Source organism: Pteronotus mesoamericanus, unplaced genomic scaffold (genome assembly GCF_021234165.1).
Source record: "Pteronotus mesoamericanus isolate MK-2021 breed Mesoamerican mustached bat unplaced genomic scaffold, CSHL_Meso_final scaffold_582, whole genome shotgun sequence".
NCBI lineage: Eukaryota > Metazoa > Chordata > Mammalia > Chiroptera > Mormoopidae > Pteronotus > Pteronotus mesoamericanus.
This window is the reverse complement of record NW_026555323.1, coordinates 1749075-1774069: the sequence shown is the minus strand read 5'-3', so window position 1 is coordinate 1774069 and position 24995 is coordinate 1749075. Positions and strand designations below refer to the sequence as shown.

The window sequence follows — 24995 nt, the reverse complement described above, 5'->3', positions numbered from 1 at the left end:
CAGATATTATAAAAGGTCTAATAATCCAGAGGTGGTTGGGAGCAATCAAAGAGTTGGGGGTGAGTCCCAATAATAAATAAGAATCAGTTGACATCAAACTTGTTATTGTACAATAGTACAATGATTTCAAAGTTTTAGGGAAATTACTTTCAATCCACATCAATACTATCGGTTAAACAAAAGGACCAATGAAAAAATTCATATGTCCAAAACCTCAGAAATGTTCTATCTCATACGCCCTTCTTGGGGCATTAACTGAGGATGGACTTCGGCAAAATGAGGAATAAAAAGAGGCAAAGGGGAGACAAGGGCCATTAAAAAAATTGGTGGACTACCCTGGCTGGCATGGCTCACTTGTTTAGAGCGTTGGCCCATAAAATGAAGGGTTGCAGGTTCAAGTCCCAGTCGGGGCGTGCATTTGTGAGGCAACCGGTCAATGTTTCTCTTTCATACCACTGTTTCCGTCTTTCTGTCTGTCTGTCTCTCCCTCTCCCCTTTCCCTGTCTCTAAAGCAATAAGCAGTCCTCCAGCGAGGATAAAAAAATAATAATAAAAATAAAGAATTGGTGGAACTCATCCAAGAATCCAGTGGAAAGAAATCACAGGGTGAGTGGTTTGCAGCAGATGCAAAAGGCAAGCAGTTCTAATTGCACAAAGGTCAGTCACTGCCAAGAGGGATATTTTCCAGAAGAAAAATGAAAATGACTATAAACAATAAGTTTAATGACTAGGGTGGTGGACCATCTTGGCTGTGAGGTCAAGAAGCCGTACTGTTCCTTCCTCATTAAGAAAAAAGCAGGCAAATCAGAAATCCCAGTATAGGCATCTGTGGGTGATGGGAATAATGAAAACTGGGAAAGACGATGCAAGCCCACAGGTTGTGGGGAACAGCATCGGCTGAAGGAAGGGTAATTCATTTGAGCTGGAACTTACGAATGTTCGTTTTCAAAAAGCCCAAGCCGAGATCCTGGACTTGGGAGAGGAATCCGAGAATACTGCATAGCTCTGCTTTGAATGATACCTCTGCTCTTAATAAAACGACAGTTGTCTGTTGGTTTTCAACTTTTAGAATTAATTTATAAGTAATATCCTGAAGGCTAAGTGTGCTCACAGTGCTGAATGTGAAGGTTCTCATGTGATTTCACTCATATGGGAGAGCAAATGAACAGAATGAACGAACACGCGATATAGAGATAGACTCACACGTAGAGAGCAGGTTGAGTGCTTTCAGGGTGGGGGGGGGCTGGGCAGGGAGGGCGGAGGAATTGAGCAAAACTTAATAAAAGAGAAAAAAACTCCTGGACACAGACAAGAGTGTGGGGATTGTTGCTGAGGGGAGGCAGAAGAGGGTGAAGGGCGGATAAATGGTGATGGATGGTGATTTGACTTGGGGTGATGAACACACAATACAATGTACAGATGATATATTACAGAATTGTACACCTGAGCTCTGGCTGGTGTGGCTTAGTGGATTGAGCACCAGCCTATGAACTAAAAGGTCCTGGGTTCGAGTCCCCATCAGGGCACAAGCTTGGGTTGTGGGCTAGGTTCCCCAGTAGGGGGCACACAAGAGGCAACCACACATTGATGTTTCCCTCTTTTTCTCCCTCTCTTTCCCTCTCTCTAAAAATAAATAAAATCTTTAGGAAAAAAAAGGATCATACACCCATCTAAAAACATGTACAGTTTTTTTAACCAGTATCACTCCAATAAATTCAATAAAAAGAAAAAAAAAAGAAAATCCTAAAGAAACTACAAAAAAAAAATGTAAAAGTTCTCAACCTTAACTGTGCAGAAACATTTTTTCCCCCGCTGATCAATCTTACTTTCTAGGCAGAAAAATGCTTAACTGCAGCATTTCTGCTGTTTTCCTTCTTCTAAGCCTTGCCTTTACACATTTAAATGTGTAGTATTTACTAAATGCTAACTACTAGAACTGTAGTTACATAGCATAGACCAATAACGTGGGTTGTTCGTGAATTAGAATCAATCTATAAACATGATATTAAATACTAAAATATAATCGATGATTGCAAACAAAATGTGTTTTTAATCTTGATAATTAAAAAGTACAGTTACACCCTGGCTGGTGTGGCTCAGTGGACTGAGCACTGGACTGAGAAACAAAGGGTTGCTGGTTCGATTCCCAGTCAGGGCACATGCCTGGGTGGAGGGCCAGGTCCCCAGTAGGGGGCGCGCAAGAGACAACCACATATTGATGTTTCTTTCTCCCTTTCTCCCTCCCTTCCCCTTTGTCTAAAAAAAAAAAAAAAAGGGAGATTTCAGTTGGGAAGGTATTTTCTTACAATCTCCTGGCTACCAGGGCCACTGAATTTCCCATTTGGTTTCAAGATGCGCGTGTGCATGCGCGCGCGCGCACACACACACACACGCACACCAGCATCGGTACTCATATCCATACCAGACGTGCTTTAAACTCAGTCCTTTCGGTGAGTCGCATTGTCTTACTAAGACCGTCCCCTCTGCACCGCTTGCTTGAAGATTCTAAATGAAACCTATTTATATAAAAAGTGGGGGCATAGAATGTGGGACCCTCTCGTGCCAGTAGGGCCTCAATCAGCAACCACTGCTGGTGTAGTCCCATCAAGGGGTAAACATCCAACTGTAATAATGTTATCAGATTCCAGAGTTAAGCTTCTCTGAAGGATAAGCTTTCTCCCTTCAAAGGAGGGTTGATGATCCCTCTTCTTTAGACGCTGGGAAAAGGCGGAAGACGAGTCGTAAAATGCCCCTCGGTGTCTGTGTGTGCCGTGGCGACATGGGGACGGGAGTGACGACGCTCTCGGAGACACAGTAATGGGACCCTACGCTCAGTGAGGCTTCTCAGCCAATGAAAAACAGGATGCTTTTGAAACAAGCTTTCAAAAACCCAAAGTTTGAACATTTCTTCTCCTGCAGTTGTTGGCGATTTGAACTTGTCCTTTGAGGGAGTATTGTGTTAGCCTAGTGAGGTAGGTGAGATTCCCCATGGTGACCGGCCAGGCTTGGCAAAGGCCAGTTGACCAGGGACAGGCAAAAAAAAATATGCGAACTCCCAAAGGAGAAAGAATGAATGCAGGATCTGTAACTATCCAAAGAATGTGTGTGATTTTGCTTAAGAGAGGGTTAATTTGGAGGTAAACCATTGACAACTCATTGGCTGGAAACATTTTGTAAGACTGACAACCAGTGGGGAGCCCTCCATTTAGAGTGTTTACTGGTGAGTCAGCAGCTTCCTTGGGTGCCCACAAATAAAGATCTGCCTGGTGGGAGGTGTCTGACTATCTGAATCCATCCATCCATCCATCCATCTGTCCATATCACTGACTACATTCTCACTGGAGAAGAAACAGGGGAAGTGGCTTGTTAGTCCTAAAGAACAAGGCAGCGAGGACCAATACTGCCTGTTGCACAGGCTGTTAGCCGGTTGGTTCCTTGGCCTTTAATAGAAAAATATCTATCTTAAAACACTTAATTTAAAAGACTGCAACAAGCTGGGTTTCTGTGTGTCCAGTTATCCTCTGGAGTTCAGAATAAATGATTTCTTTTTTAAGAAAGTCAGGGTTCAACTGGTTTCACCCACACGGTCAGATTTGAACTTCTTTCTTTCCCCTTTCAGCAGAACCTAACTAGGCCGTGCAACTAAAAGGGTCTGGGATTAAAATCTGGAATTAAAAATGCCATTTCAACAATAGATAGCCCAGGAAGAAGAAAAAAAACAAACAAACCAGTCTTCACATTTAAGTCACTTAGTCCTTTTTTTAATAAATTTGAATTCATTCATCAACAAGTTTCATATTGTATCTATCACTCCATTTTGCTGTTTTTTTTTTCATGTCAAATAATACCCAAAAATTACATCAATGTGCTTAAGCAAAATTGGGTTTTATCTTTACAATGAGATGAGGTCAACATGGGCATCGACCATGACAGCCATCGCCTGTTCCTTCTAGAATAATCCTGTACTTACCTTGAACACACTGACTTGTGAAGTAGAGATAGAGGACAAGGAAGACGGAATGTGCCAATGAACGGGGCTGGCCTTAGGGAGAGGCTTGGTGTGGGAGCCAGTCTTGGGGGGGGGGTCGCTTTCTACCTCGTCGTGGGGAATGGAGTGTTTTGGGAAAACAGGGCATCTTTCACTGCGGTAGAGAAGAGGTAATCAATCCAAGGCACACTAGCTAGTGACCTGGGAAAATGCAGCCACCTGGGCAGCTCTTTGCCACTCTGACCCATCGGTCCCCGCGAGGACAGCCAGGGTCCGTGCAACTGGTCCATTTGGCTTACGTAACAGGGACTGGTTTTCAGGGGCAGGGTTGAAGTAAGAATTATGGGGTAGTTTATCCTTTCAAGCCAGGAGATTCAAAGTGGAGTCTATTCTCTTTCTTCGAATACGCCATTGTGAGACAAACCCCAATGGGTTCGTGTCCCAGAGGCTGACAACGAACACCTGCAGCTGTCAAGTGTCCAACTCCTTAGAAACCAGTCCCACACCCCCATGGGGAACATACTAACCCCAGAGCTGGACAGAGGAGGGGCGCCTGCAATATGAATGACTGAACGTGTTGAAAGTTCTGGGCGCTGTAGTTAAAAACCCATGATACTGCAAGTTTACTTGTAATCGTCAAACCCGACAGGAATATGCTCATGACCTCTTTTCGAGCTCATCTCACACTCAGAGGGAAATGAAGGTCTCATGGGAAAGGCAGTGAGTCCTCTCTACACTCCGGGATCCCTGAACAAGAGCGACACTGTGTTTTATAGATGACCCGATCTGATCTGTCGTTGTCTCTGGGGATGTATGGAGTCGGGCTCTTAAATGATCTCATGTGCAGCTGAACGTGGGTCCTAACAAGTCCTCATAACGAGATTCTCCTGGACATTCGGAGGCCCTTGGAAGCATTTTGGAAAGCTGGGACTAGCTTAGGAAATTAACTTTTTATTACGTTCCGTTGTTGAGAGAGAAAGAACATTCTGTGCAAAATTCTATTTGTCTCTCCTTACTTGAGAGCTCTGGGCTGGGGCAATGCCTCCCTTTTTCCCCACCCCTCACCCCCCGCCCCCCGCCCCCGGCGACAGTCATGTCAAAGGTCCGGGTTCAGAAGCTATCGGTCCGGCCCACTCACTGGTTCCAGGAACTACCGCATCGTAACGAGAGATCTGGGTGACAACAGAGAACCAAACGCAACTCTCTCCCACCCAAACAGTCAGGGTTCTGCTTCTCAGGATTCCTCACAACGTTTAAAAAATGGAGAAGCTAGAAAAGAATTTTCTTAGAAGAAAAGTGACTTTCTTCTTCAATGGAGTAAAGCAAACACATACCCAAGGATCTTAAAAAGGTTGTTTTTTTTTTTTTTGTACAGAATATATGTTATGTATGTGTGTGTGTATGTGTGTGTAGTTACAAACACTATTTATAGTATAGCTATTATGTTAACTTCATCGCGGTGTCTACAAAGTGGTGTGTCCCAGTCCTGGTGGCAAAAGCATATAAAAAGCTGAAAAGCTATTATAACTATACCATGCAAATTGATATCCAGAAAACTTGGGGGAGTAGATCCTGTGGCTCTCCAAGCCCCGTGGGGTGTCTTTCTTTGCTATTTGGGTCCCTCGACTCTGCATCAGAAGTGTTTTGAATCACTTTCCTGCCAGAAAGGATTCATGTCCCAGTTCTGGATAGTATAAAGTGTACACTGAAATCGACCAATGACTGCATTTTGTCCACGTTCCTTTGCATTTTGGGGGTTCCTCCTTTGCACGTGGAGCTCACTCCTTGAATTACTGGAGACGGAAAAAGAGACCTGAAGTATTGGAAGGGATAATCTTCACAAATGTCTTTGTTTCTTTAACGCGTTAACAATAAGGCCACTTACAAGGTTTTTCCCAATCTGTTGAACTTTTGAGATCCCCCAATGTTACCCGTGGGGGGCAAAATAATTGTCCGAGAAAAGCCAAAGACCAAGAAATCACTGGCTAGTCTCCAGATCAAAACAAAACCAGACGGCGGGATTGGGGGGCGGGGGGCAGGGGGCAGGCATTGAGGGAAGGTTGGAATGAAGGCGGGGAAAGGGTTTTATGAAAATCGGTCCTGGCTTCTAGCGTGAGACTTTGCGGACTATCCTTCATCTAACGGTGCGCTTGGAGCTGTTACAGACTCCCACACGTTAAAGGTTGTTATGGCCACCAGAGGAAACCTGGTGATGGTCAGCTCATGGGGAGAGCCCGCCCCACGCCCATCCTCGGAAAGGTGGTCCCTCTGTCCTTGCGGGGAACACGGGCCCCAGCTCCTAGGGAACTGGGTGACGCTCTAGTCACTGGACAGGACAGAGGGTAAAGCATAACTGGTAGCTGGGGCTTAATTTCATAGTTCTTTTTGGAATATTTTGCTTTTTTTTTTTTTCCTCTCCAAATGCTTAACTTCACTGTGACACCTGCTTGCACAACCGTAGTCATTTCAGTTTATGGATGCCTGTGGTAGAAAGATTGTTTACAAAAAATATATCATCTCTTTTTTGTTTCTTTAGAAAGAGCTCATCTAAATAGTAAGTTAAGTTTGCGTCTATGAAACCGGTGCACCTTGTCATGTTTCAACGAGCTTTAAAAAGTCCAAATACCGATGAGGCTGTGGATCAGAAGGAAAGCAAAGTGTGTGTGGCCGGGTCGTTGTCCTTTGCCTCAAGAGAACGGTCATGGGTCAGTGGATGATGCGTGTGAGGACCGGTCACCCTCCCTCAGTGTCCTAGTCGGAGCAGGAGGGGTTGGATGTGCGTATGACACATGTCAGGTTCGGAAATGAAGGCATGAGGATGTTTCTTGGTTTCTGACATTGAACAGAAGTGTCTTAGCTTCAATCGGAATTCTAGATGACAGAAAGGAGTCACATCACAGAAAAGTAGAACATTGCATGCTGCCATGAGAGCGAGCATAAAACCCAAAATCTGGTAAATATACATACATATGCATATTATGCAAATATATTTTATAGTAACATACAATGTTATTTATAAAGAGCGATTGGTAATGGAAAGACAAGGGGGAAGGTCGTTCTAGATGGTTTGACCTCAGAGGAACAAATAACCTGAGACGTCTATGCTTCCCGTGAAAATACCAGGCCTGGGAATCCGTATAGGAGACGCGGAGCACATTTTCAGTGATAGGAATGTCAACTGAACATTGCCACTGAGTTCCCACAGGACAGGCAAGCCGATCCACTCCGACTTAACACAAAAATACACTGTACAGTAGACTACTTACAAGGAGAAGCCGTCCCGAGCGGTTTTCCCAAGATGGGTGTTCCGATGTCAACGTGGGCTCTAGCTACGTTTAAGACAGGAGGTGAGCGGGATCGCCTCCCCCACAGAACCAGCGCAGAAAAACACGTCCAATGAAAGAAACCCCATCGCCAAGAAAGCCGAAAAACCTTCGCTTAGTAAACTGAAAGAGAGGCTATGAAGTGGGTGATTCATTTGAAACTACCAACAGCACTGGATGAGTTTCTGAAGACTAAGGGAGTCTTTCGGATTGTTCAACTAAAACAGCTAACTTGTGACAAGAAAGGACACAGTTTGGGATGAGATTATGTTTCACGCCCTCATTCTCAAGGCATAATATTTAGACAATGCTTGTCCCTTTCAATTAGAAAAGAAAAAAACAAAACAAAAAAGAATGATGACTTTCTTTAAGTACGCGTTCTCTGGTAAATTTGTCCATGGCTGCAAAATGTATGTATGTGTATCTGTTTCCCTTACACCTGCATGGAAAAACATATACACATACATCCTCATATACACGTGTATTTTATATATATGCTGAGAAAGTTCACATATATATACAATTGCGTATGTATATATGTGTGCGCGCACGCGTGTGTGTGTCTGTTTGTGTGTACAGGTATAAAAACTGGACAGGCAAAGTAATATTCCACTCGGTGTTAAATGAAGTCTTTGAAAAATCAAGTACAGTCACTCAGTTGACATAGTACAGCCAGTAAACTAGGTTGAAAAGGGAGAAAGTGAACGGGAACACGATCCTGGACCACCGGTCTATGGCGTTCACGTCGGTCAGGTCGGGGATTTTGATTTTGAGCTGCGAAGACCTCCTCCGCAGGTGGGTCTTCTTGTGCGGGAGGCTCCTGTCCCCGAAGTGCCGCCCGTGCCCCTCCCGAGGCATGCTCTGTTTCCTGTACTGGATTCCTGAGTTGTCAAAGGATATTGCTGAATTCCTGGTCTCGCCCACGCCGCCCGCCACCTCGTTCATTTCGTTGTGAACCTCCAGGGATGTCAGCAGGATGTTCCCGTGAGCATCCACCTAGCGGGTAGAAAACAAGCCCGTGAGCGGCCTGCCTGCGGACAGCCGGCTTTGCCTGCGTACGCGCCGGCTTTGCCTGCGTACACGCCGGCTTTGCCTGCGCGCACCCGGGACAGACACGCAGCAACAGGGATTCTGAGGCTCCCCGCGCCTGTCAAACCTGGCCCTCTTATTTTCGTGGGAAATGCCGCTTGGGAGGTTTAACTGTGCTTTGGAGACTTTATCTCCCTGATTTCAACATTCTCACGTAGATTAGACAAAATGGGGTGGGGGGGAGCCTTTTTCAAATGCAAATTTCTCTTTATGGATTTGGGTCCTTACTGAAGAGACGGAAGTACAAATGCCTTTCAAGAGATTAACTCTGGTGTTACAACCATTTTTCACAGCTGTAGGCTGAAGAGAAAGGACCCTCTCAGTTTTTTTACGTTTGTTTGTTTTGGGCAATTTGTCCCCTTTTCTGATGGTATACAAATACCCACATTTCAGAGCAGAAACTAGCGAAGCCTCCTGAAAGGGCAGGACCCCTAGGTGGGGTGGATTCAGACCCACCAGGTCTACACCCACCAAGGTGGAAGATGTTTTTTAAAGTAGTAATGTCGACATTTATTCTTTTCAACAAGTGATGTATTCCACATTAATTACAAACTTGGGAGAATGAGACTATTTTCCTGAAGGTAACCCCTTCCCCCCAAAATTAGCTTAAAACACGACTCTTCTCTACATTCTAGGTAATGTTTTAGACACAACAAAACTGTGATTTGAAAAGCCCATGTAGGAAAGTGGGATGCCTCACTGAAGACATACACTTGAAGGTTCTGGATCCTTCCTTCTCTGGATTGCTCACGCTAATGCTCCTGCTCACGGGCTCCGTGCTGCGCCCTAGGCTAGGTGAGGGGATGCGCAGGAGCAAGTGAAGGTCCGCACCTTCATGTCGTCTAGCAGGAGACAGCTTCAAATAATCAGCAAATGCATTTCTAAAAATCTGCATGTTGCACCCTGGCCGGGTGGCTTGGTTGTTTGGACTGTTGTCTGTACACCAAAACGTTGTGGGTTCGATTCCCAGTCAGGGTGGGTATGGGAGGCAACTGATTGATGTTTCTCTCTCCCCACCCCCTGCTTCCTCTCTGTCTAAAATCAATAAACACATTCTTGGGTGGGGGTTTAAAAAAGAATTAAAAACCGGCATATTGTCCTTTAAACACATTTTAAAAAACACACCTACAACATCATCCTTGCCAGCTATCAAAAAGGCCATATGAAAAGCTTTTATCAAAGTCTGGGTGATTATGATAAATAACTTTGTACAACAAAAACCCAAATAAAGATATGTCTTTCCTTAAAGGAATAGAGGGGAGTATTTTGTGACACGTTTATTGAGATGACCTTCGATGAATCTAATGACTCAGTTTCCCCTGGCTTGAAAAAGAGGGAGTTTTCTCACTTTCCATGAAGAAAGTGAACATCACTCCATCGGTGGAACTGAATTGGTGGCAGATACCCCACGTTCATAGACACACGTCCCCGTGGACATTTAATTTAAGGAGGCAATTAGAATCATTGATTTCAACATAGGTTTTCTTCCTGCTCCATAACCATGACAGGTATAAATATTTAAACTCAAAAAACATCCCATGCAAAATCTATCACAGAGGGATTTTCGTTTTTTTCCTAAAAACACAGTAGATGTCTCATTGTCTACTTATCTCCAAGATTCTATGGGAGTAAAACATTCTAGTGTTAGAAGAAATGAGAAGGTAGTTGTCATTTAGGGAGTGGCACCTAGCTTTTTAGTAAGAGGAATAATGTCAAGTTTGCAAGAAAATGACTTCCTGCCTCTTGATGGTCACTTTGTGAAACACTGCAAGGCCGGCGACTGCATCTGCAGCCGGGCTAGCTCTTGGGTATAGAAACAACTAGGAACAAATAGAGGTTAAGCAAAAATAAATGGAGGTCAAGGTGCACACGACGCCGCTGGTCTGAGGAGCAGGTAAGGGACTATGTGGCCATTTCGAACATTCCCGAATCAACCCCCAAGTTAAAATACTGTATAACCAGTGGGTATAAGGAGAAACAAGGTCAGGGCCCCAGAGGCGGTTGCTACTGGCATAGATCCCTCTTTGGAGGTCGGCAGAGCCTCTGAGAGCTGACATCCCTCATGGGGAAACACAGTCTTAGGAAAGATAGTGAGAGCTCAAGTCCCTGCTGTCATCTAAGTGTCTCCCAGGCCAGGGAAGTGCAGCTGCCCAGACTCAGGGCTCTCAACTGTAACATAAGGGGGTTCCCCAAAGCATTGTGGGCAAACGGTCCTCAGAGATCACACTGAAAATGAATGAGTGACGATAGTTATGAAGAGCCCGCAAGGATGTCGGCCAGTCCACGGTGCTAATTTGGTTTTGCATCAAATGTGTGATTTATTTTCTCATTTTCCTTTCATTCATTACCATCATGTGATATGGACTTTATTTTTTTTTGGGGGGGGGTGGCTCATTTCTACATTAAAATTATCACTAAATTCTTAGGTCTGGTAGTCAGCCACAGTTTTGTGCATTGACCTTTAACAGCATCACATGAGCGTTTACGTTTCTGGAATGTGCCTCTGCGGGGTGCAGATTGTTTTGAGCTAAAAGCAACGTGAGCCACAGGGTCAAGAGAAAGTTGTGCCCCAAGAGAAACTTGAATTAGGGGCCTTGCCAATAATGGGAGATTGTCAGAGAGGACCCATCTATAGGGCAGAGCTAACTTCTGTTTATTCAAGTCTGTTCTTATCGTTCTGTGAAGGCTCTTTGAAGCCCCCAAGGTGCACAATGTCATCTTAGCTGAAGGTGCATGACGTCATCTTAGCTGAAGGTGCATGACGCCATCTTAGCTGAAGGTGCATGACGTCATCTTAGCTGAAGGTGCATGACGCCGTCTTAGCTGAAGGTGCATGACGCCGTCTTAGCTCAAGGTGCATGACGCCATCTTAGCTCAAGGTGCATGACATCATCTTAGCTCAAGGTGCATGACATCATCTTAGCTCAAGGTGTATGATGTCATCTTAGTTCAGGATGTCTTATACACTCAGATCATCATTTCTGTCTCTGAACCTCTCCTGCATGTGGGGTCTCTGACTCCCTTACATATGCGAGTTTCCATACATACATATGTGTTAACTTTGGTTATTTTCTCTTGCAAAAAATAAATAAATAAAACCAGTAAATATACATTTGTAAATAAACAAACAAACATGCATTTGCATGTTGACTGCAAACCTTCACAGCTGATGCACAATTACAGGAAAAAAAAAATGAACATGTAAAAGCTTTAACAAAACAGCTCGGAAAACAGAAACACATTTTCAGAAAAACAATAAAAAATGGATCATGGGTGAACTGAAATTTTTTGCTGGATCTGATTTATAATATATTATTTCTATAGTCTGTTAATTTTCTCTGTGGATATGGGAGATTTTGGGTTTTTGTTTAAAATTGTATGCTTCACACCCCAAAAGGTATTTCTGTAGCACAATTTGACCGTCCTAAACTGTCTCGTTTAGAAGAAAGGAAACAAACTGGTAATTTGTTTAAGTTATGATGAAATTTGGGAAAATAGCATTGTGTGTTTGTGTAGCAGAAACAATAATGGTGTGATGAAGCCTAGTTTCTTTCTTTTTTAAAAAAGATTTTGTTTCTTTTTAGAGAGAGGGGGAGGGAGAGAAACATCAAAGCGAGAGCGAAGCATCCATTGGTTGCTGCCCATGAACCCAGACCAGGGATCAAACCTGCAACCTAGGTGTGTGCCCTGGCCAGGAACTGAACCCACAACCCTTTGGTTACAGGATGATTCTCCAACCAAGTGAGCCACACTGGCCAGGCCTGGAAATATATTTCTGAGGACTTGTTGGGAGGTAAGGGATGGAAAGACCAAGACATAAATGATACAGAAATGATAATGTGCTTTCACTAAAATATTGTATATAATTGCAACAATATATTGCTTTTATTAAAAAATAAACTGAAATGTCACCGAATGGCAAAGTTGCATTATCATTGGAAGAATGTAAGAGCTTGCTGAAGTGGGGCAGAGGGGTGGGCCTAATTTATGCCTCCTTTGGAGAGGGTGGCCGAGTGATATCTGAAAGCAGCGCACCGTCCTTGGCCGCTGCTGTTCCGGTCTGCCTGACCCTGGCTGACACCCAGTAGGTGGCGGGGCAGGGACCAAACCATGACAACCCCAGGGCGGCAGACTGCTCCTGCCTTGCACTAAGGACCTTAAACCAGGAAGCTGAGCCAGCTGGGGGTGGGAGAGGGCAGGGACAAAAGAGGGGTCTTCCCATACTGCCCCCCAAAAAGCACCATGCTGGGTCATCAGATTTGTCACATTAACACCTAAGAATTTCATTCATTCCAGCAACTACATGGCCTATTCTTTTCACAGGAAATGGGGAAGCTTCTGCAATGATTTTGGTTCTATATAGAACTCAGTGACTTGCCCTGGCTGGGTGGCTCAGTTGGTTGGAGCATCGTTCCTTCCACCATTAGGTTGAGGGTTCGATTCCTGGTCAGGGCACATGCTCAGGTTGAGAGTTCGACCCCTGGTTAGGGAGTGAATGGGAAGCAATTGATGGATGTTTCTCTCTCACATAGACGTCTCTCTCTCTCATCAATAAACATATCTTCAGGTGAAGATTTAACAAATTATTTTTAAAAATTCAGGGACTTGCCAGAGGCAACCTTTCAGGTTATGAGCAACATGCCCACATGACACCTCCTCAAAGTCATGCCAGTGACCGCGGTGATGGACGAGCACTGGGGTCAAGGTGAGGTCTGTGAATGGAACTGGTGGATGGTCAAATGGTAGAGGGCCTACCCGGTTGCTTTCGCTCTTTGAACGGTCGTTCTTGGCCTTGGCTGTCTTCTCCGCAAGCTTCTTCTGCCTCTGCGGGCCTCTTCCAAAGAAAATGTAGTTGACAAAGGCGTACTCCAGGAGGGCCAGGAACACGAAGACGAAGCAGCCCATGAGGTACATGTCGATGGCTTTGACGTAGGGGATTTTGGGCAACGTCTCGCGCAGGTGCGTGTTGATGGTCGTCATGGTCAGAACGGTGGTGATCCCTGCAATCAAAACACAGGAGTGAGCGACCGAAGCTCCGCCCCTCAATCCCTCCCCGTTCACTTTCCCTTCGTATTTTCTCCAACAGCATGAAGCAGTTAGAAAAAAAAAAGGGTTGCATATTATCGGGCGATCAAAATGCAATAGAGCACACGGTGTGTCGCTGGACAACAGGCCATGTGTCGCATCGGGACACTGATACCTGTCCTCCCTGCCAGGCACCACGCTGCCTCTGGGGGGCCGCAGACAGAACAGATCTGAGACTGAGGGAGAGGGGCGTCGGGAGGCAAAGACGTTGGCGGACGTTGGAAGAAACGAAAACACACATAAAACACTCAGTGTTTGAGTGGGAAACTTCTGGAAAGAAGAGTGCATCTATGAAGAATCTGAGGGCCTAAGAAGGCGTCTAGGACCGGAGGGAACAAGGAGATGAGCAGTGTTCAGGGAGAAACAAAACGATTCTTACTACCATGCTTATGAGGCAAGGGGAAGAGATAACAGGGTATATGATGCTAAGGACCTGGTCCAGTGAGCTCAACCAGGTGGCCTAGCTGAGCGAAGCCCCTGAGGACAGAAGACCACCCAGAGCTGTCCCCCTGCCCTGAGGTGGAGTGTACGCAAGCTGCTCAGGACAGGCCTGCAGAACTCAACAGCTAATCATTTGAATCAGACTATCAATTCCCATCATCCTCTGGGGCAGCTGGCCAGCCCCGGCGCCTTCAATGTGTTATGCTGAATTCTTTACATAGTAGCGTGAGCAAGATCTCATTGCTCCTGCAAGAGAACTAAGTTTAGTCTCTAAAAATTACGTGTAAAGGCCACATGTTGCAATTCTCCTGTAGCCACGGGCATGGTTCTTGCCATGCAAAGAGTCCATATTGGATAATCTGAAGCCACGTGGAGCGGGGGACATGTCGGGGAGTAACTGGACAGGAGCTTGTTGGCCTGATGTGCGATCTCATACGCAGGGAAGGCCGGGATCCTGCACTTCTGGGTAGGAAGGTAAGCTGCTCCGCTGCCATGTTCTCCTGGAGAACGGACTCTCCGAATATGAACAAGTCCCCAGGAAGCAAGGCCACGCGACTCCGTGGCCCGGGCCAAAAGGGTCTGCTCTTTTCTATGCGCACACCTGGGGCCACCGATGAGATCATTCCGGCGTCTTCCAGGCCCCAACGGAGAGAAATCCTGCCTCCTTATTGCTATTTAAGACCGATGGTCCTCCTGCCACGCAACCTGAAAACCATGATGTTGCCGAGGCCAGGGTGGAGTGCAGGTGCAGGGGCCAGCGCTCCCAGGAGCCGGGCAGAGCCCAGCTCGCCTCTGCACGTGGCTGGGCCGGTGGCCCTTCGCTGACCGCTGAGTCCTGTCTGACTCTGCGGAAGGTTTGGCTTTGTTAGCCATCTCGCTTTGATGCCTCTGTGGAGGCGCGCGTGCTCATGCTCGGTGCCCCGCAGAAAAAACCTGCAGGCCACAGAGCTCGTCCTGGGGAGTGGAGCGCAGCCGACCTCGTCTCTCTCACATGCTCCCTCTCCGCCCGGCTCTGACCTGCAGGGAAGACCCCGAGGACTCAGGGACTGCTTTTCTGTAAAGCTGCCCACCACGAGCAGAGATCAACGATGTCCAAATAGATTCAGATTCTCCTGAAACACAACGTTATGGGCCCCCGGGGACTTTTGAAATCTGGAAACGGCAATGGGATCATCAGAGTCACAAATAAATGAAACGGCGGGCAGGCGCTGCAAACTTCGGTGGTCTTGCCATTAGTCGAACATATTCACTGTTGCTGCTACTATTGCTTTTTGCTTCCAACTGGATTGGGGATGGCGAAATGCTTTGCCTGAGGGGCTGCTTGGCGCTCCAGGTGACTATTTTGAGTAGACATGCATTACACAGGCGTCCCTGGATGTCCCTGCCAGGGAATGGGCAGGACAAATCCAGGGATGGGGACAGGCAGCATACGTCACAGGAACTCTTGGGTGAGGACGCATGCTCCAGGAGCCCGCGACACGGAGATGTTGCGGTGAGCGCCCCAGTCTTTCCAGTTTGGGGAGCACATGATCTGGTAGCTGAAGAGGTGATGCATTCATTAACTCTTCTGTCCCCTTCCCTCCTATCAGGACGCCGTGGGTGGTCGTTGTGGACAACAGTGGGTCACAGGCTGGAGCACAGGACCCCGCGGCCAGTCCCAAAGCCCAGCGCTGCCACTTCCCAGCGGTGTGACCTCCGTGAGACTGGATCGGTCCAGAGTGATCGTTGTAGCCCATGGGCCACAGGTGGCCCAGGATGGCTACAAATGCAGCCCAACACAAAATCACAAGTTTACTTAAAACCTTCTTTTGCTCCTCAATTTTTGTTAGTGCCTGTGTATTTAATGAGTGGCCCAAGACAACTCGTCTTCTTCCAGTGTGGCCCAGAGACGCTCCAAGATAGGTTAGCATTGTTAATCACATTGATTATCATCCTTACAGGAAAATAAATGCCCTCACAGCCTCTGGTTTCTGGGTAGCCTCGCCGTGGGAGACCCCCACGCCCCATATGGCTGCGTGGCAGCCCCTGCTGCTATGGTTATGCTGATGAAATATTGTACTTGAAAAACTGCATTTACAAAGATGGCTCTGATATACAACTACGTGCGTAATTGACACCGTTTCCTCAGACGCCGTCTCAGGTGTCTTCTCTGTGATCAAAGTCATCATGTGGCGTAGGATCTATTTCGCCTTTAGAAGGACCGACACTGTCCTTCACTGGCGAGTAGATATCGGGGTTTTGAGGAAAATCACTTGATTACAACTGCCGACTTTGCGGGCTGGTGGCTTCTGACGCTGCCGGATCAGCGGGTCTCGGGCCGCACTCCGGGCAGCAGAAGCATCAGAAGCGCACAGAGCAGTTGTGCAGCTCAGCTGGGCGGGAATCCATGCTCCTTTGCAGGAGAAAGCAACCGCAGACAATTCGGCTTTGGCCGCGCCCTGAGCCAGAGCGGTGGCTCCATGGGGCCTCTGCTGAGCACCCGCCCATGTAGACCTGAACGATGAAGACCTCATTTTTAAATAAGGCGCAGAGCCATGGCCAGGTAGCTCAGTCGGTTAGAGCATCCTCCCAATATGCCAAGGTTGCGGGTTCAATACCCGGTCAAGGCACATCCAAGAACTGACCAATGAGTGCATCAATAAGGGGAACAACAAACTGATGTTTCTCTCTAAAAATCAATCAATAAAAAATGTACGAGGTGTAGCAATCGATGAGACATCTGGAGCCAGCGTGGTGGGAGGAACTTCTCCAAGTGAAGCCTTCCAAAGCATGACCACATTCTCTTAAAAAGGTACAGAGTATGTCCTGGCTGGTGTGGCTCAGTTGGTTGGAGCGTCATCCTGTGCACTGAAAGGTCACAAGTTCCATCCCCGATCTGGGCACATGCCTGGGTTGCAGGTTTGGTTCCCAGTCAGGGTATGTACCAGCGGCAACCGATCGATACTTCTCTCACATCGATTTCTCTCTCTCTCTCTCTCTCTCCTCTTTCTTCTAAAATCAATAAACATATCCTCAGGTGAGGATTAAAAAAGAAAAAGTGACACAGAATACTCCTTGGCCATAAGAGAGAAAGAAATCTTACCCTTTGCGACAGCATGGATGAACCCAGACATTTTTATGCTCCGTGAAATAAACCAGTCAAAGAAATACAAATACCATAATGATTTCACTCATATGTAGAACAAAACGAAAGAACACACCAAAGAGAGACAGACTCATAGATACAGAAAACAGATGGACGGCTGTCAGAGGGGGCGGGGCTGGAGGGTTGGGTGCGAAAGCGGAAGGGATTAAACAAAAAAAAATAAAAACCAATAAAATTCATAGACAGACAACAGTGTGGTGATAACCAGAGGGAAAGGGAGCAGAAGAGGGTAAATGGGGGAAAATGGTGTGGAAGAGGGTGTGACTTGGGGCGGTGAACACACAATGCACTATACAGATGACGTATGGTAGAACCGTACCCCTGAAACCTATATAATTGTATTAACCAATGTCACCCCAATAAGTGCAATTAAAAAGAAGAAATCCACTTGCATGTGCTGTAATGAGCTTGGACTTACTACAACCCACTTCAGAGAGACTATTTAATGATCGTGGAAGGCGCTGTTTGATCATTAAGGAGCTATAGAATTTTTCTATTGAGAAAATAGAAAGAGAAAATTCTATAGGAGCTATAAAATTTTTATATTGGATAAGGCGTGCGTTTTTAGAGCACCTCACTCCTACGGCTGCAGATAATTATGGGTCTCCAGTGCTCGTATTTCTCATTATCTCAACAACAAACAAATGTCTGAGGCCAATTCGCTGGGAAGCTCCCGAAGCTCCAGCTTCAGGTCAAAGGCTTCCTCCGGCCTGGGGGAGAGTCCCGCAAGTTTCTATTTCTGTATTTTTTTTTTTTAAATTCCTTTTCTTAAAGAGATGCCCCTGAAATCACCTACGCGAACAGCTCTACAAACTCTGGATCTGCCCCTGCAAATTCACTTCCGCTCTGACCCTTCCAGGTGAGAAGAAGAGAAGAGAGCTGAACAAAGATGAATTTAGTACTGCGCCCTTTAGAAATACAGGGTCCGGCAGAAGGAAGGCCGTCCAGCGCAGTTGGTGGGACACGTGAATGTCTTGTATAAGATGGACGGCAATTTGAACATTTCGCCCAAAACGCCCTATGGTGTGCTTGAGTGTGATATTGTTATATGACAGGATTAGGTGCTTATGGTTTTGGATTGCACGATTTTTAATGGCACAAAAAAAAGGGGCGTTATTTGTGCCGGACCCCCCCGTCTATAGCAATTAAGTACACCATGTTCAGTTTTTTGATATTTTTTTCTCCAAGGGTTTTTTTCTTAATTAAATTTATTGGGATGACATTAGTTAATAAGCTCATACAGGGTTCAAGTACATTCCTACGATACATCATCTGTATATTGCATTGGGCGCCTACCCACCAAAGTCAAGTCTCCTTCCGGCAGCAGATATTTAACGCCCTTGACCCCTAACTACCCGCCTTCCCCCTGGTAACCACCATCATACTGTTGTCTGCGTCTATGAGTTTTTGTTGGTGTGTTTTTCTTGTTTGTTCATTTGTTGCTTTCAGTTTTCTATCCCACATGTGAGTGAAATCATATGGTTCTTAATTTTTCTGACTTATTTCACTCGGCATGTTATTCCCATCGTCCGTTCATGTTGGGGCTTCATGAACGGCAGGACTTCACCTTTTCTTATGGTTGAGTAGCGTTCCATTGTATATGTATACCGCATCTTCTTTATCCAATCATCTAGCAAAGTGATTTTTACATTCAACGAACACCTTTAGAAATAGCTACCTGAGTGTGTTAGGTCATCGTTGTATGTATTTCATGAGAAAAATAGCTCATCTTTTAAAATTAATTTTAGAGAGAAAGAGGAGAGAGAAACATCTATTTGCTGTTCCACTTATTGATACATGCATTGGTTGTTTCTTGTATGTGCCCTGACGGGGGATCGAACCCACAACCTTGGCGTATCGGGACAATGCTCTACCCAACTGAGCTACCCGATCAGGGCAAATATCTAATCTTGCCTCTGACTGTGCGAGTCACGTACCTGTGCATCCAAAGCAGCACACTCACGTGCACACATGTACACACAATCTCCTGGAAAAAATGCTTACCCAACTTAAAGTCCTGGGAAAAGATGGGAAACAGCCAAAGGAAGAAAGAGGGAAAACTGAAATCCTGAATTCTCATACTTCTCTGTAAGCTAATTTACCAGCAAATGTGTTAATTCATTTCAATCGATTCTAAAAAGGAGTCTCGATGATTCTACTTTCAGAAATTAAATTAATACCCCCTTCCCCCCAAAAAAAATAGAAAGGATGGAATGGAATAATTGCTCTTCAGCTCTGAACTTACCTAAAATGTATTTGAATGTTTACTTTGTCCATGCATTTTCATAATAATGAGCTGAGTAGAGAATAATCTTTCTGACAATACAAGCCTTCCCTCAATCATCAATATATATGAGGAATAATATGGGAACTTAGACTATTTATTGTACATCAGCTGCTAATTGTCAAATAATCAATCAGTGGCCAGAAAAGGTCACCACCGCTGGGGATCCCCCAGAATCTAATCACATATGTTAATGCTCATTAAATTGTGTAATTCCAATTACACGTTATAATATTTGACTATGTTTCTGCCTTAAAAAAGAAGAAGAATGCCTAATTAACCATGTCTCCTTTCTGGGCCACAGAATAATTCTGAACAGGCGATGTTAATCCTTGCTTTAAACCAAGTGTCAGAAACAGTTTTATTATGCAAATATTCAGCGAGTGTATTTTTCCCTGGCGTGGGCATGAAAATTCACATTGGAGCCCGATAATTAAATTAACAGCACATCAAAGCAATCGTGCGTGAAATTGAGTGCCCCCAGATAGAAAGTGACGCTGCGGGCAAGGCTGGTGTCGTGATGGCAAGACACCGTCGTTGAACTGTGGCCTCTGAACTCCCCAGGGTAATGACACGGTTACTGTCTGTTTTAGGGATCACTTTCGCACAGCACGTACCAAGGGCAACTCTAGCCGCAGATGCATCGTAATTGATCCAGAAGGACACCCACGAGAGGATGGTGATGAGTATCGAGGGCATGTATGTCTGCAGAATGAAGTATCCGATGTTCCTCTTCAACCGGAAGCTCAGAGAGAGCCGCGGGTAGGCACCTGCGGAAACAGACGGGGGTTACTGCTCGGGATGTGTGACAGACACGAGTTTGTGTCTGTCCTTCAGGGGTCAACCGCACGCCTTTGAGAAGCCCAGGAACTGAGGGGTGGCCCCCAGCCATTCAGAGCTGCGTGGGGGACGTTCCTCAGTCTATAATGATGATGATAATCTACTACAGCAGGACACTCAGCTGAGAACTAACCCTGCCAAACTTTGGAAGTGTTTAGCGTCAAACATAAATAACGGCAAATAGTCATTTTTCAATGAATGGGTATCCTGTTCTTTGCCGTATGGATGGGGGAGGCTGGTTCAAGGCTTTATTGAGCAAAAGGCTTTTACAAGTGGTCCCCTGTCTGTGATGGGGCGCACAGATGTTGTGACTGTGCACAGATGTTGGGGCACTGGCCCCGGACTGATGGGGGTCGCTCAGGGGCACCCTAAACTCTGGAGGGGTGCACAGAAGCAGGTCTAACTTCCCAGAAGGCAGCGGCTATGCTGACTTGCTTTGCTCCAACCACAGAATGGGTGTGGAGGGCCACCTCGGAGACGTGCCTCGTCTGCTTCCTTGTACGCGAGCTCCACTGCTAATGCGACCTGTGTGTCCCAGGGAACCCAATGAGCACCGCCACTGCGGCATGAGAAGCAAGCCCCCAGATGATGCCATGTTGACTATTGCGTCGTCCTTTCTGGTTGGATTTGTTTTCCTTGGAGCAAGGCAAGTTCAGCTTGCCTCTCTTCCTGTCTGCTTCAATAGGCCACGCCACCCGTTCCAAGCCTCTCAGCTCCTCAGGGTTCTAATGGAGCTGATGGAAGGTCAACCAGTGGAAACCCAATGGGTCTCTCAAATCAACTTCCCAGCCGTTCCCTCCCGTGCTCCCTGATGGATGGAGCTCTCTTCCTGACACCGCTGTGCCCTAGGCTCAGGAGACTTTGCCTTCAGTGCCTACCTTCTACCCAAGCCTGGCAGGCCCCTGTTCTCTTGCCCCGCCACATGTCCCCAACTTGACCCCATGGCCCTTTCTGTGTCTTTCTGTTCTTTTCTTTGGCTGTCTGATTCACTCAGGTGACAACGACTTCTGTGCAGAAGAAAACTTTTAGCTCCATGTTCCCACTTGAGCATCAACTACGTTTTCAGCCAGAATGACATAAGGGGAACATGAAATCACTACAGAGACCCAGCATTTCAGGGCTGATCATTTCGGAAGTTTCTTCTGGCCTGTGTGCGTGCGTGTGTGTGAGTCTGTGTATACAAACCTGTGTATGTGAACCTGCATGTGTGTGTAGTCTCCTTACATGGCTCTGATCAAACGCCTACATCATGCTGTCATAACATACATGTTTCATACTTACTACAAATTACTTGTAAACATATTGTAATGCAAGATTCTCCAACTGTATACATACATGTATATACATTATATACATGTCAATACATACACGTGTTTTGTTTGTAAATACATTTATCTCAATGTAACTTTAGGTTATTTCCATTTTTGCAAGATTTTACATAATACTCTTAAGAATATCTTTGAGTAGACTGCTTTTTCTATATTTAGACTTATTTCCTTAGGACGAATATACTAAAAATGGAATTACTAAGCCAATGTTCAAGGCTCTTTACCTATAATGACAAATTATTTTGTGAAATAATCACATTTGTGTACAGTGTGTACATGTCATAGAAGGGCCTATCTCACCCGATAAACTTGAAAATATTACATATATTTCTTAAAAATAACTTGGCAATTTCCATGGGAGAAAAATCTGTCCTTTCATTGAATGAATACTTTGATTGAATACTTCCTAAATGTTTGTTTTTCCTCTGTATTTAATCTCACACATGATCTGATTACATTATTTACTCATTTTTCTCTTCTCTTGCTGTTTTTCCCTTATTCCCTTAAGTTCTTTCAATACTAGCCCTTGTTTATATTCTGCGTAAAAAATTTCCCAGTTGTTTGTTTCAGAACTTGTAGTAGTTTGGGTGGAAGATACATAAATGTGTAAATGTTTCTATGCAGTTAATCTGTTATTCCGTTTTTTAAAAATTTTTCAAGTTTCCTTTCATAATTTGCTTATTGATTTCACAGTAGAGATCTAACCACCAACAACCTATTTTGAAAGTTGGCAAATATCTCAGTGTTTGCTATGAAGTGAACACGCACATTGATTTTTGTTCTATAGTCAGCTCCGCAATTTCTCCAACACCATCCATGGAATAAAGCCTCGACAGAGACCTGACATGCTCTATGGTTTATATCCCACGCATATGTAGGTGACTGACAGGCTGTGCCATTGAGCTGGGCAGAGCCTTACTGTGGGCGTGGCCACCTCCAGACCCCCAAGTCTGAGCCTCAGTGTGGGCGTGGCCACCTCCAGATGCCCTGGCCCTCTGCCCCACCCACACGTTCCCAAGTACAAAATATTCTGCCATCCCAAGTACAAAATATTCTGGCCCAATGCTTGCCATAAAGGTCAAACACGCATTTAAGAATTTCATTTTCTCCAAAATGTTTCCCTAAATTAACTCCAATTTTATATTCCATCACGGCGTCTGCCTTCAGCACATTTTCGCGTCAAAGAGTGTCCCTACTGCCTCAAAGTCATTGTCCCTGTCTCCTGCTGCTGACTCACACCTCACCTCCCTTCCTTAAGAAATGTCTTCCCCAACCATCGTCCAAGGCTTTGGTTGAACACCACATCTCCCGTGGTCCTTCCTTCTTCTTCCTTCCAAATGTAAGTGATTCTCTTCTTGAGCTATTTTTTCCCCTCATTGAAATTACAATTATTACTATTTACCAGGGTCAGGCCTTTCTTGGTAAGTCAGTCCGCACGGTAGGGTTGATAAAGTAATAGCTTTTTCATACACCGTAATGTCTAGCTACATGTCAAAACCATCATCGGTTTTCTCAAATATATCTGCATGCTGATTGGATGAAAACTAAAGAATCTGGTTTATTCACATGACTCAAAACATTCAATACTGAATTTCAGTTTGAAATCCCACAGCAACTTCAATGTCTGCATGGAAGTAGCTTCAATACTGCAATTTGCGTATTTCATGCAATTTGCGGACAGCAGTTTGCGATTTCATGGCCATGGCACGCCTTCCTTGTCACTTGTCATCTGTGGCTCCTGCTTCAGCTGCCTCACCCTGGCCACCATGCTTGGCGTTGTGTCCGTATCTGTCGTGATAGGTTGGTTATGCCGCAGTGACCAGAGGCCATCAACATCTCAGCAGATGACAGCAAAGATGGTTTTTCTTTCGTGTGCTCCATATCACTCAGTTTCTGCTATTTGGGACACTGATGGACAGAGACATAGAAAGGCCACACACCCTTCCTCTCGCACGTCATTGTCTCAGGCAAGTCTTAGGTTAATCTTTATGTCCTCGGTGTGGAAAAGCCTAGTCCTTTCCCAGGGAAATACAGCCGATATTCTTGTATGATAACACAATCTATTATAGTCCCCAACTTTCCATTTTCCAAGTCAACTCTTCACGTTTTCCAAAGGACATCTCCTTCAGGGAAGCCGTTCCCAACAGAGACATGTAATGCAGTACGACTGGCACTCAGTTGGGAACCCCTGTCCCCTGTGACGTGGGGGACAGCACAAGACTGCGCCGTCAAACACTGGGAAGCTTCACTGGAGTCCTTGAGAAAGGGAACGCTAATCTGGCTTCAAAAATGCCTTAGTCTTTCAGATTTTGCCAAGATACTCCTTAACGCAGAATTTAGCATTAAGAAAAGATACCATTTTCTTATGTATTTGTTTAGTAAATCCACTGTTTGTTGAAATCAACTTCTCTTCAACAAAATTTTAGGCATTCACCACGCCCTGCTCCCCATCCTGGCCTTGTAAGGCGAAGTAGGGGAATGGTGAGCAGACAACGAAGATGGAGAAGAGAGAGTCTACGCTCTCAAGTCGCTCCCAATGTGGGTCTGAGACAGACTCCTGCAGAACTGGCCTTGGTAAAGCCAAGAGAAGAAGGGCTACACTGGACATACAGAAATATTCCAGAGCATGAGACTGATGTGGCAGATTTTATTTATTTTTAGAGAAGGAAAGGGAGGGAGAGAAACATTAATGTGTGGTTGCCTCTCGCGTGCCCTCCTACTGGGAACGTGGTCTGCAACCCAGGCATGTGCCCTGACTGGGAATCGAACCAGCGACCCCTTGGTTTGCAGTCTAGCGCTCAATCCACTGAGCCACACCAGCCAGGGCTGATGTGCATCTTAACGAGCATAGAAAAGCCTTGTTGTTGCTTTGTTAGAAGAATCCCATCATGTCTGCTGTGTCTGCGGGGGGGAACTCCCCAATGCTCCCAGCTAGTGGCTAATCATTTAGAGTCGAAAAATGGTGAGTCAGCTGTCCCAAGACACACCCTTTAAAATAGCAACGGAAGCTTTAAAATGACAGCAGAAAGGCACAGAAGCCCACAGCCTGCGTGCCAAAGCAGATGCTGAGCTAACAGACAGGGGATAGTCCCTAAGCACAAGGGCATCATTCCAACTCAGGGCTTCCTCGGCAGCGTTTGCGACTGAAGATGCTGATTCCAGCGCTTTCTCCCCAGATGCACTAGAAGTGATGGCCAGAAACAAGGCTCTGGGTCCGTAATCCAGCCTAAATTAATATTGCTCTCTAAGGCATTAGCGTTGTTGAAGAACTCATAAAGATGCACGCATAGAGTACGGTGTCACCTTTGCGGAATGGTAAGAGCCACTGAGATGTACCTATAAAGTAATAAGCTGATATTTTTGCAACTGCAGAGCTGACCTATATCTGCGTGTGCCTCTCTCTTGAAGGCCACTATGTGGGTGGCTCTCCTGGCAACGCCTAAGAAGCTCCGTGAGCTCTCAGCGCTGCTCT

The 24995-nt window shown here is 45.6% G+C and overlaps 1 protein-coding gene across 2 annotated transcripts in view; it reads right to left on the bottom strand.

Annotated features, from left to right (window-relative positions):
- Positions 1–6163: 6163 nt before the first annotated feature.
- Positions 6164–24995, bottom strand: part of GABRB3 (gamma-aminobutyric acid type A receptor subunit beta3) — a 156780-nt gene continuing 137948 nt past the window's right edge. The window contains exons 7-10 of one of the 2 annotated variants that reach the window (XR_008528126.1): positions 19973–20125; positions 13156–13400; positions 7255–8307; positions 6164–6859 (exon numbers count right to left, since the gene is read on the bottom strand). Coding sequence is in view for 1 of the 2 variants with exons in the window: in XM_054561983.1 (XP_054417958.1) it covers positions 7966–8307; positions 13156–13400; positions 19973–20125 (740 nt within the window). In the remaining variant the exon portion in view is untranslated. Of the gene's footprint in view, positions 8308–13155; positions 13401–19972; positions 20126–24995 lie in introns of both variants that reach the window. The other variant, XM_054561983.1, reaches the window with a different exon arrangement.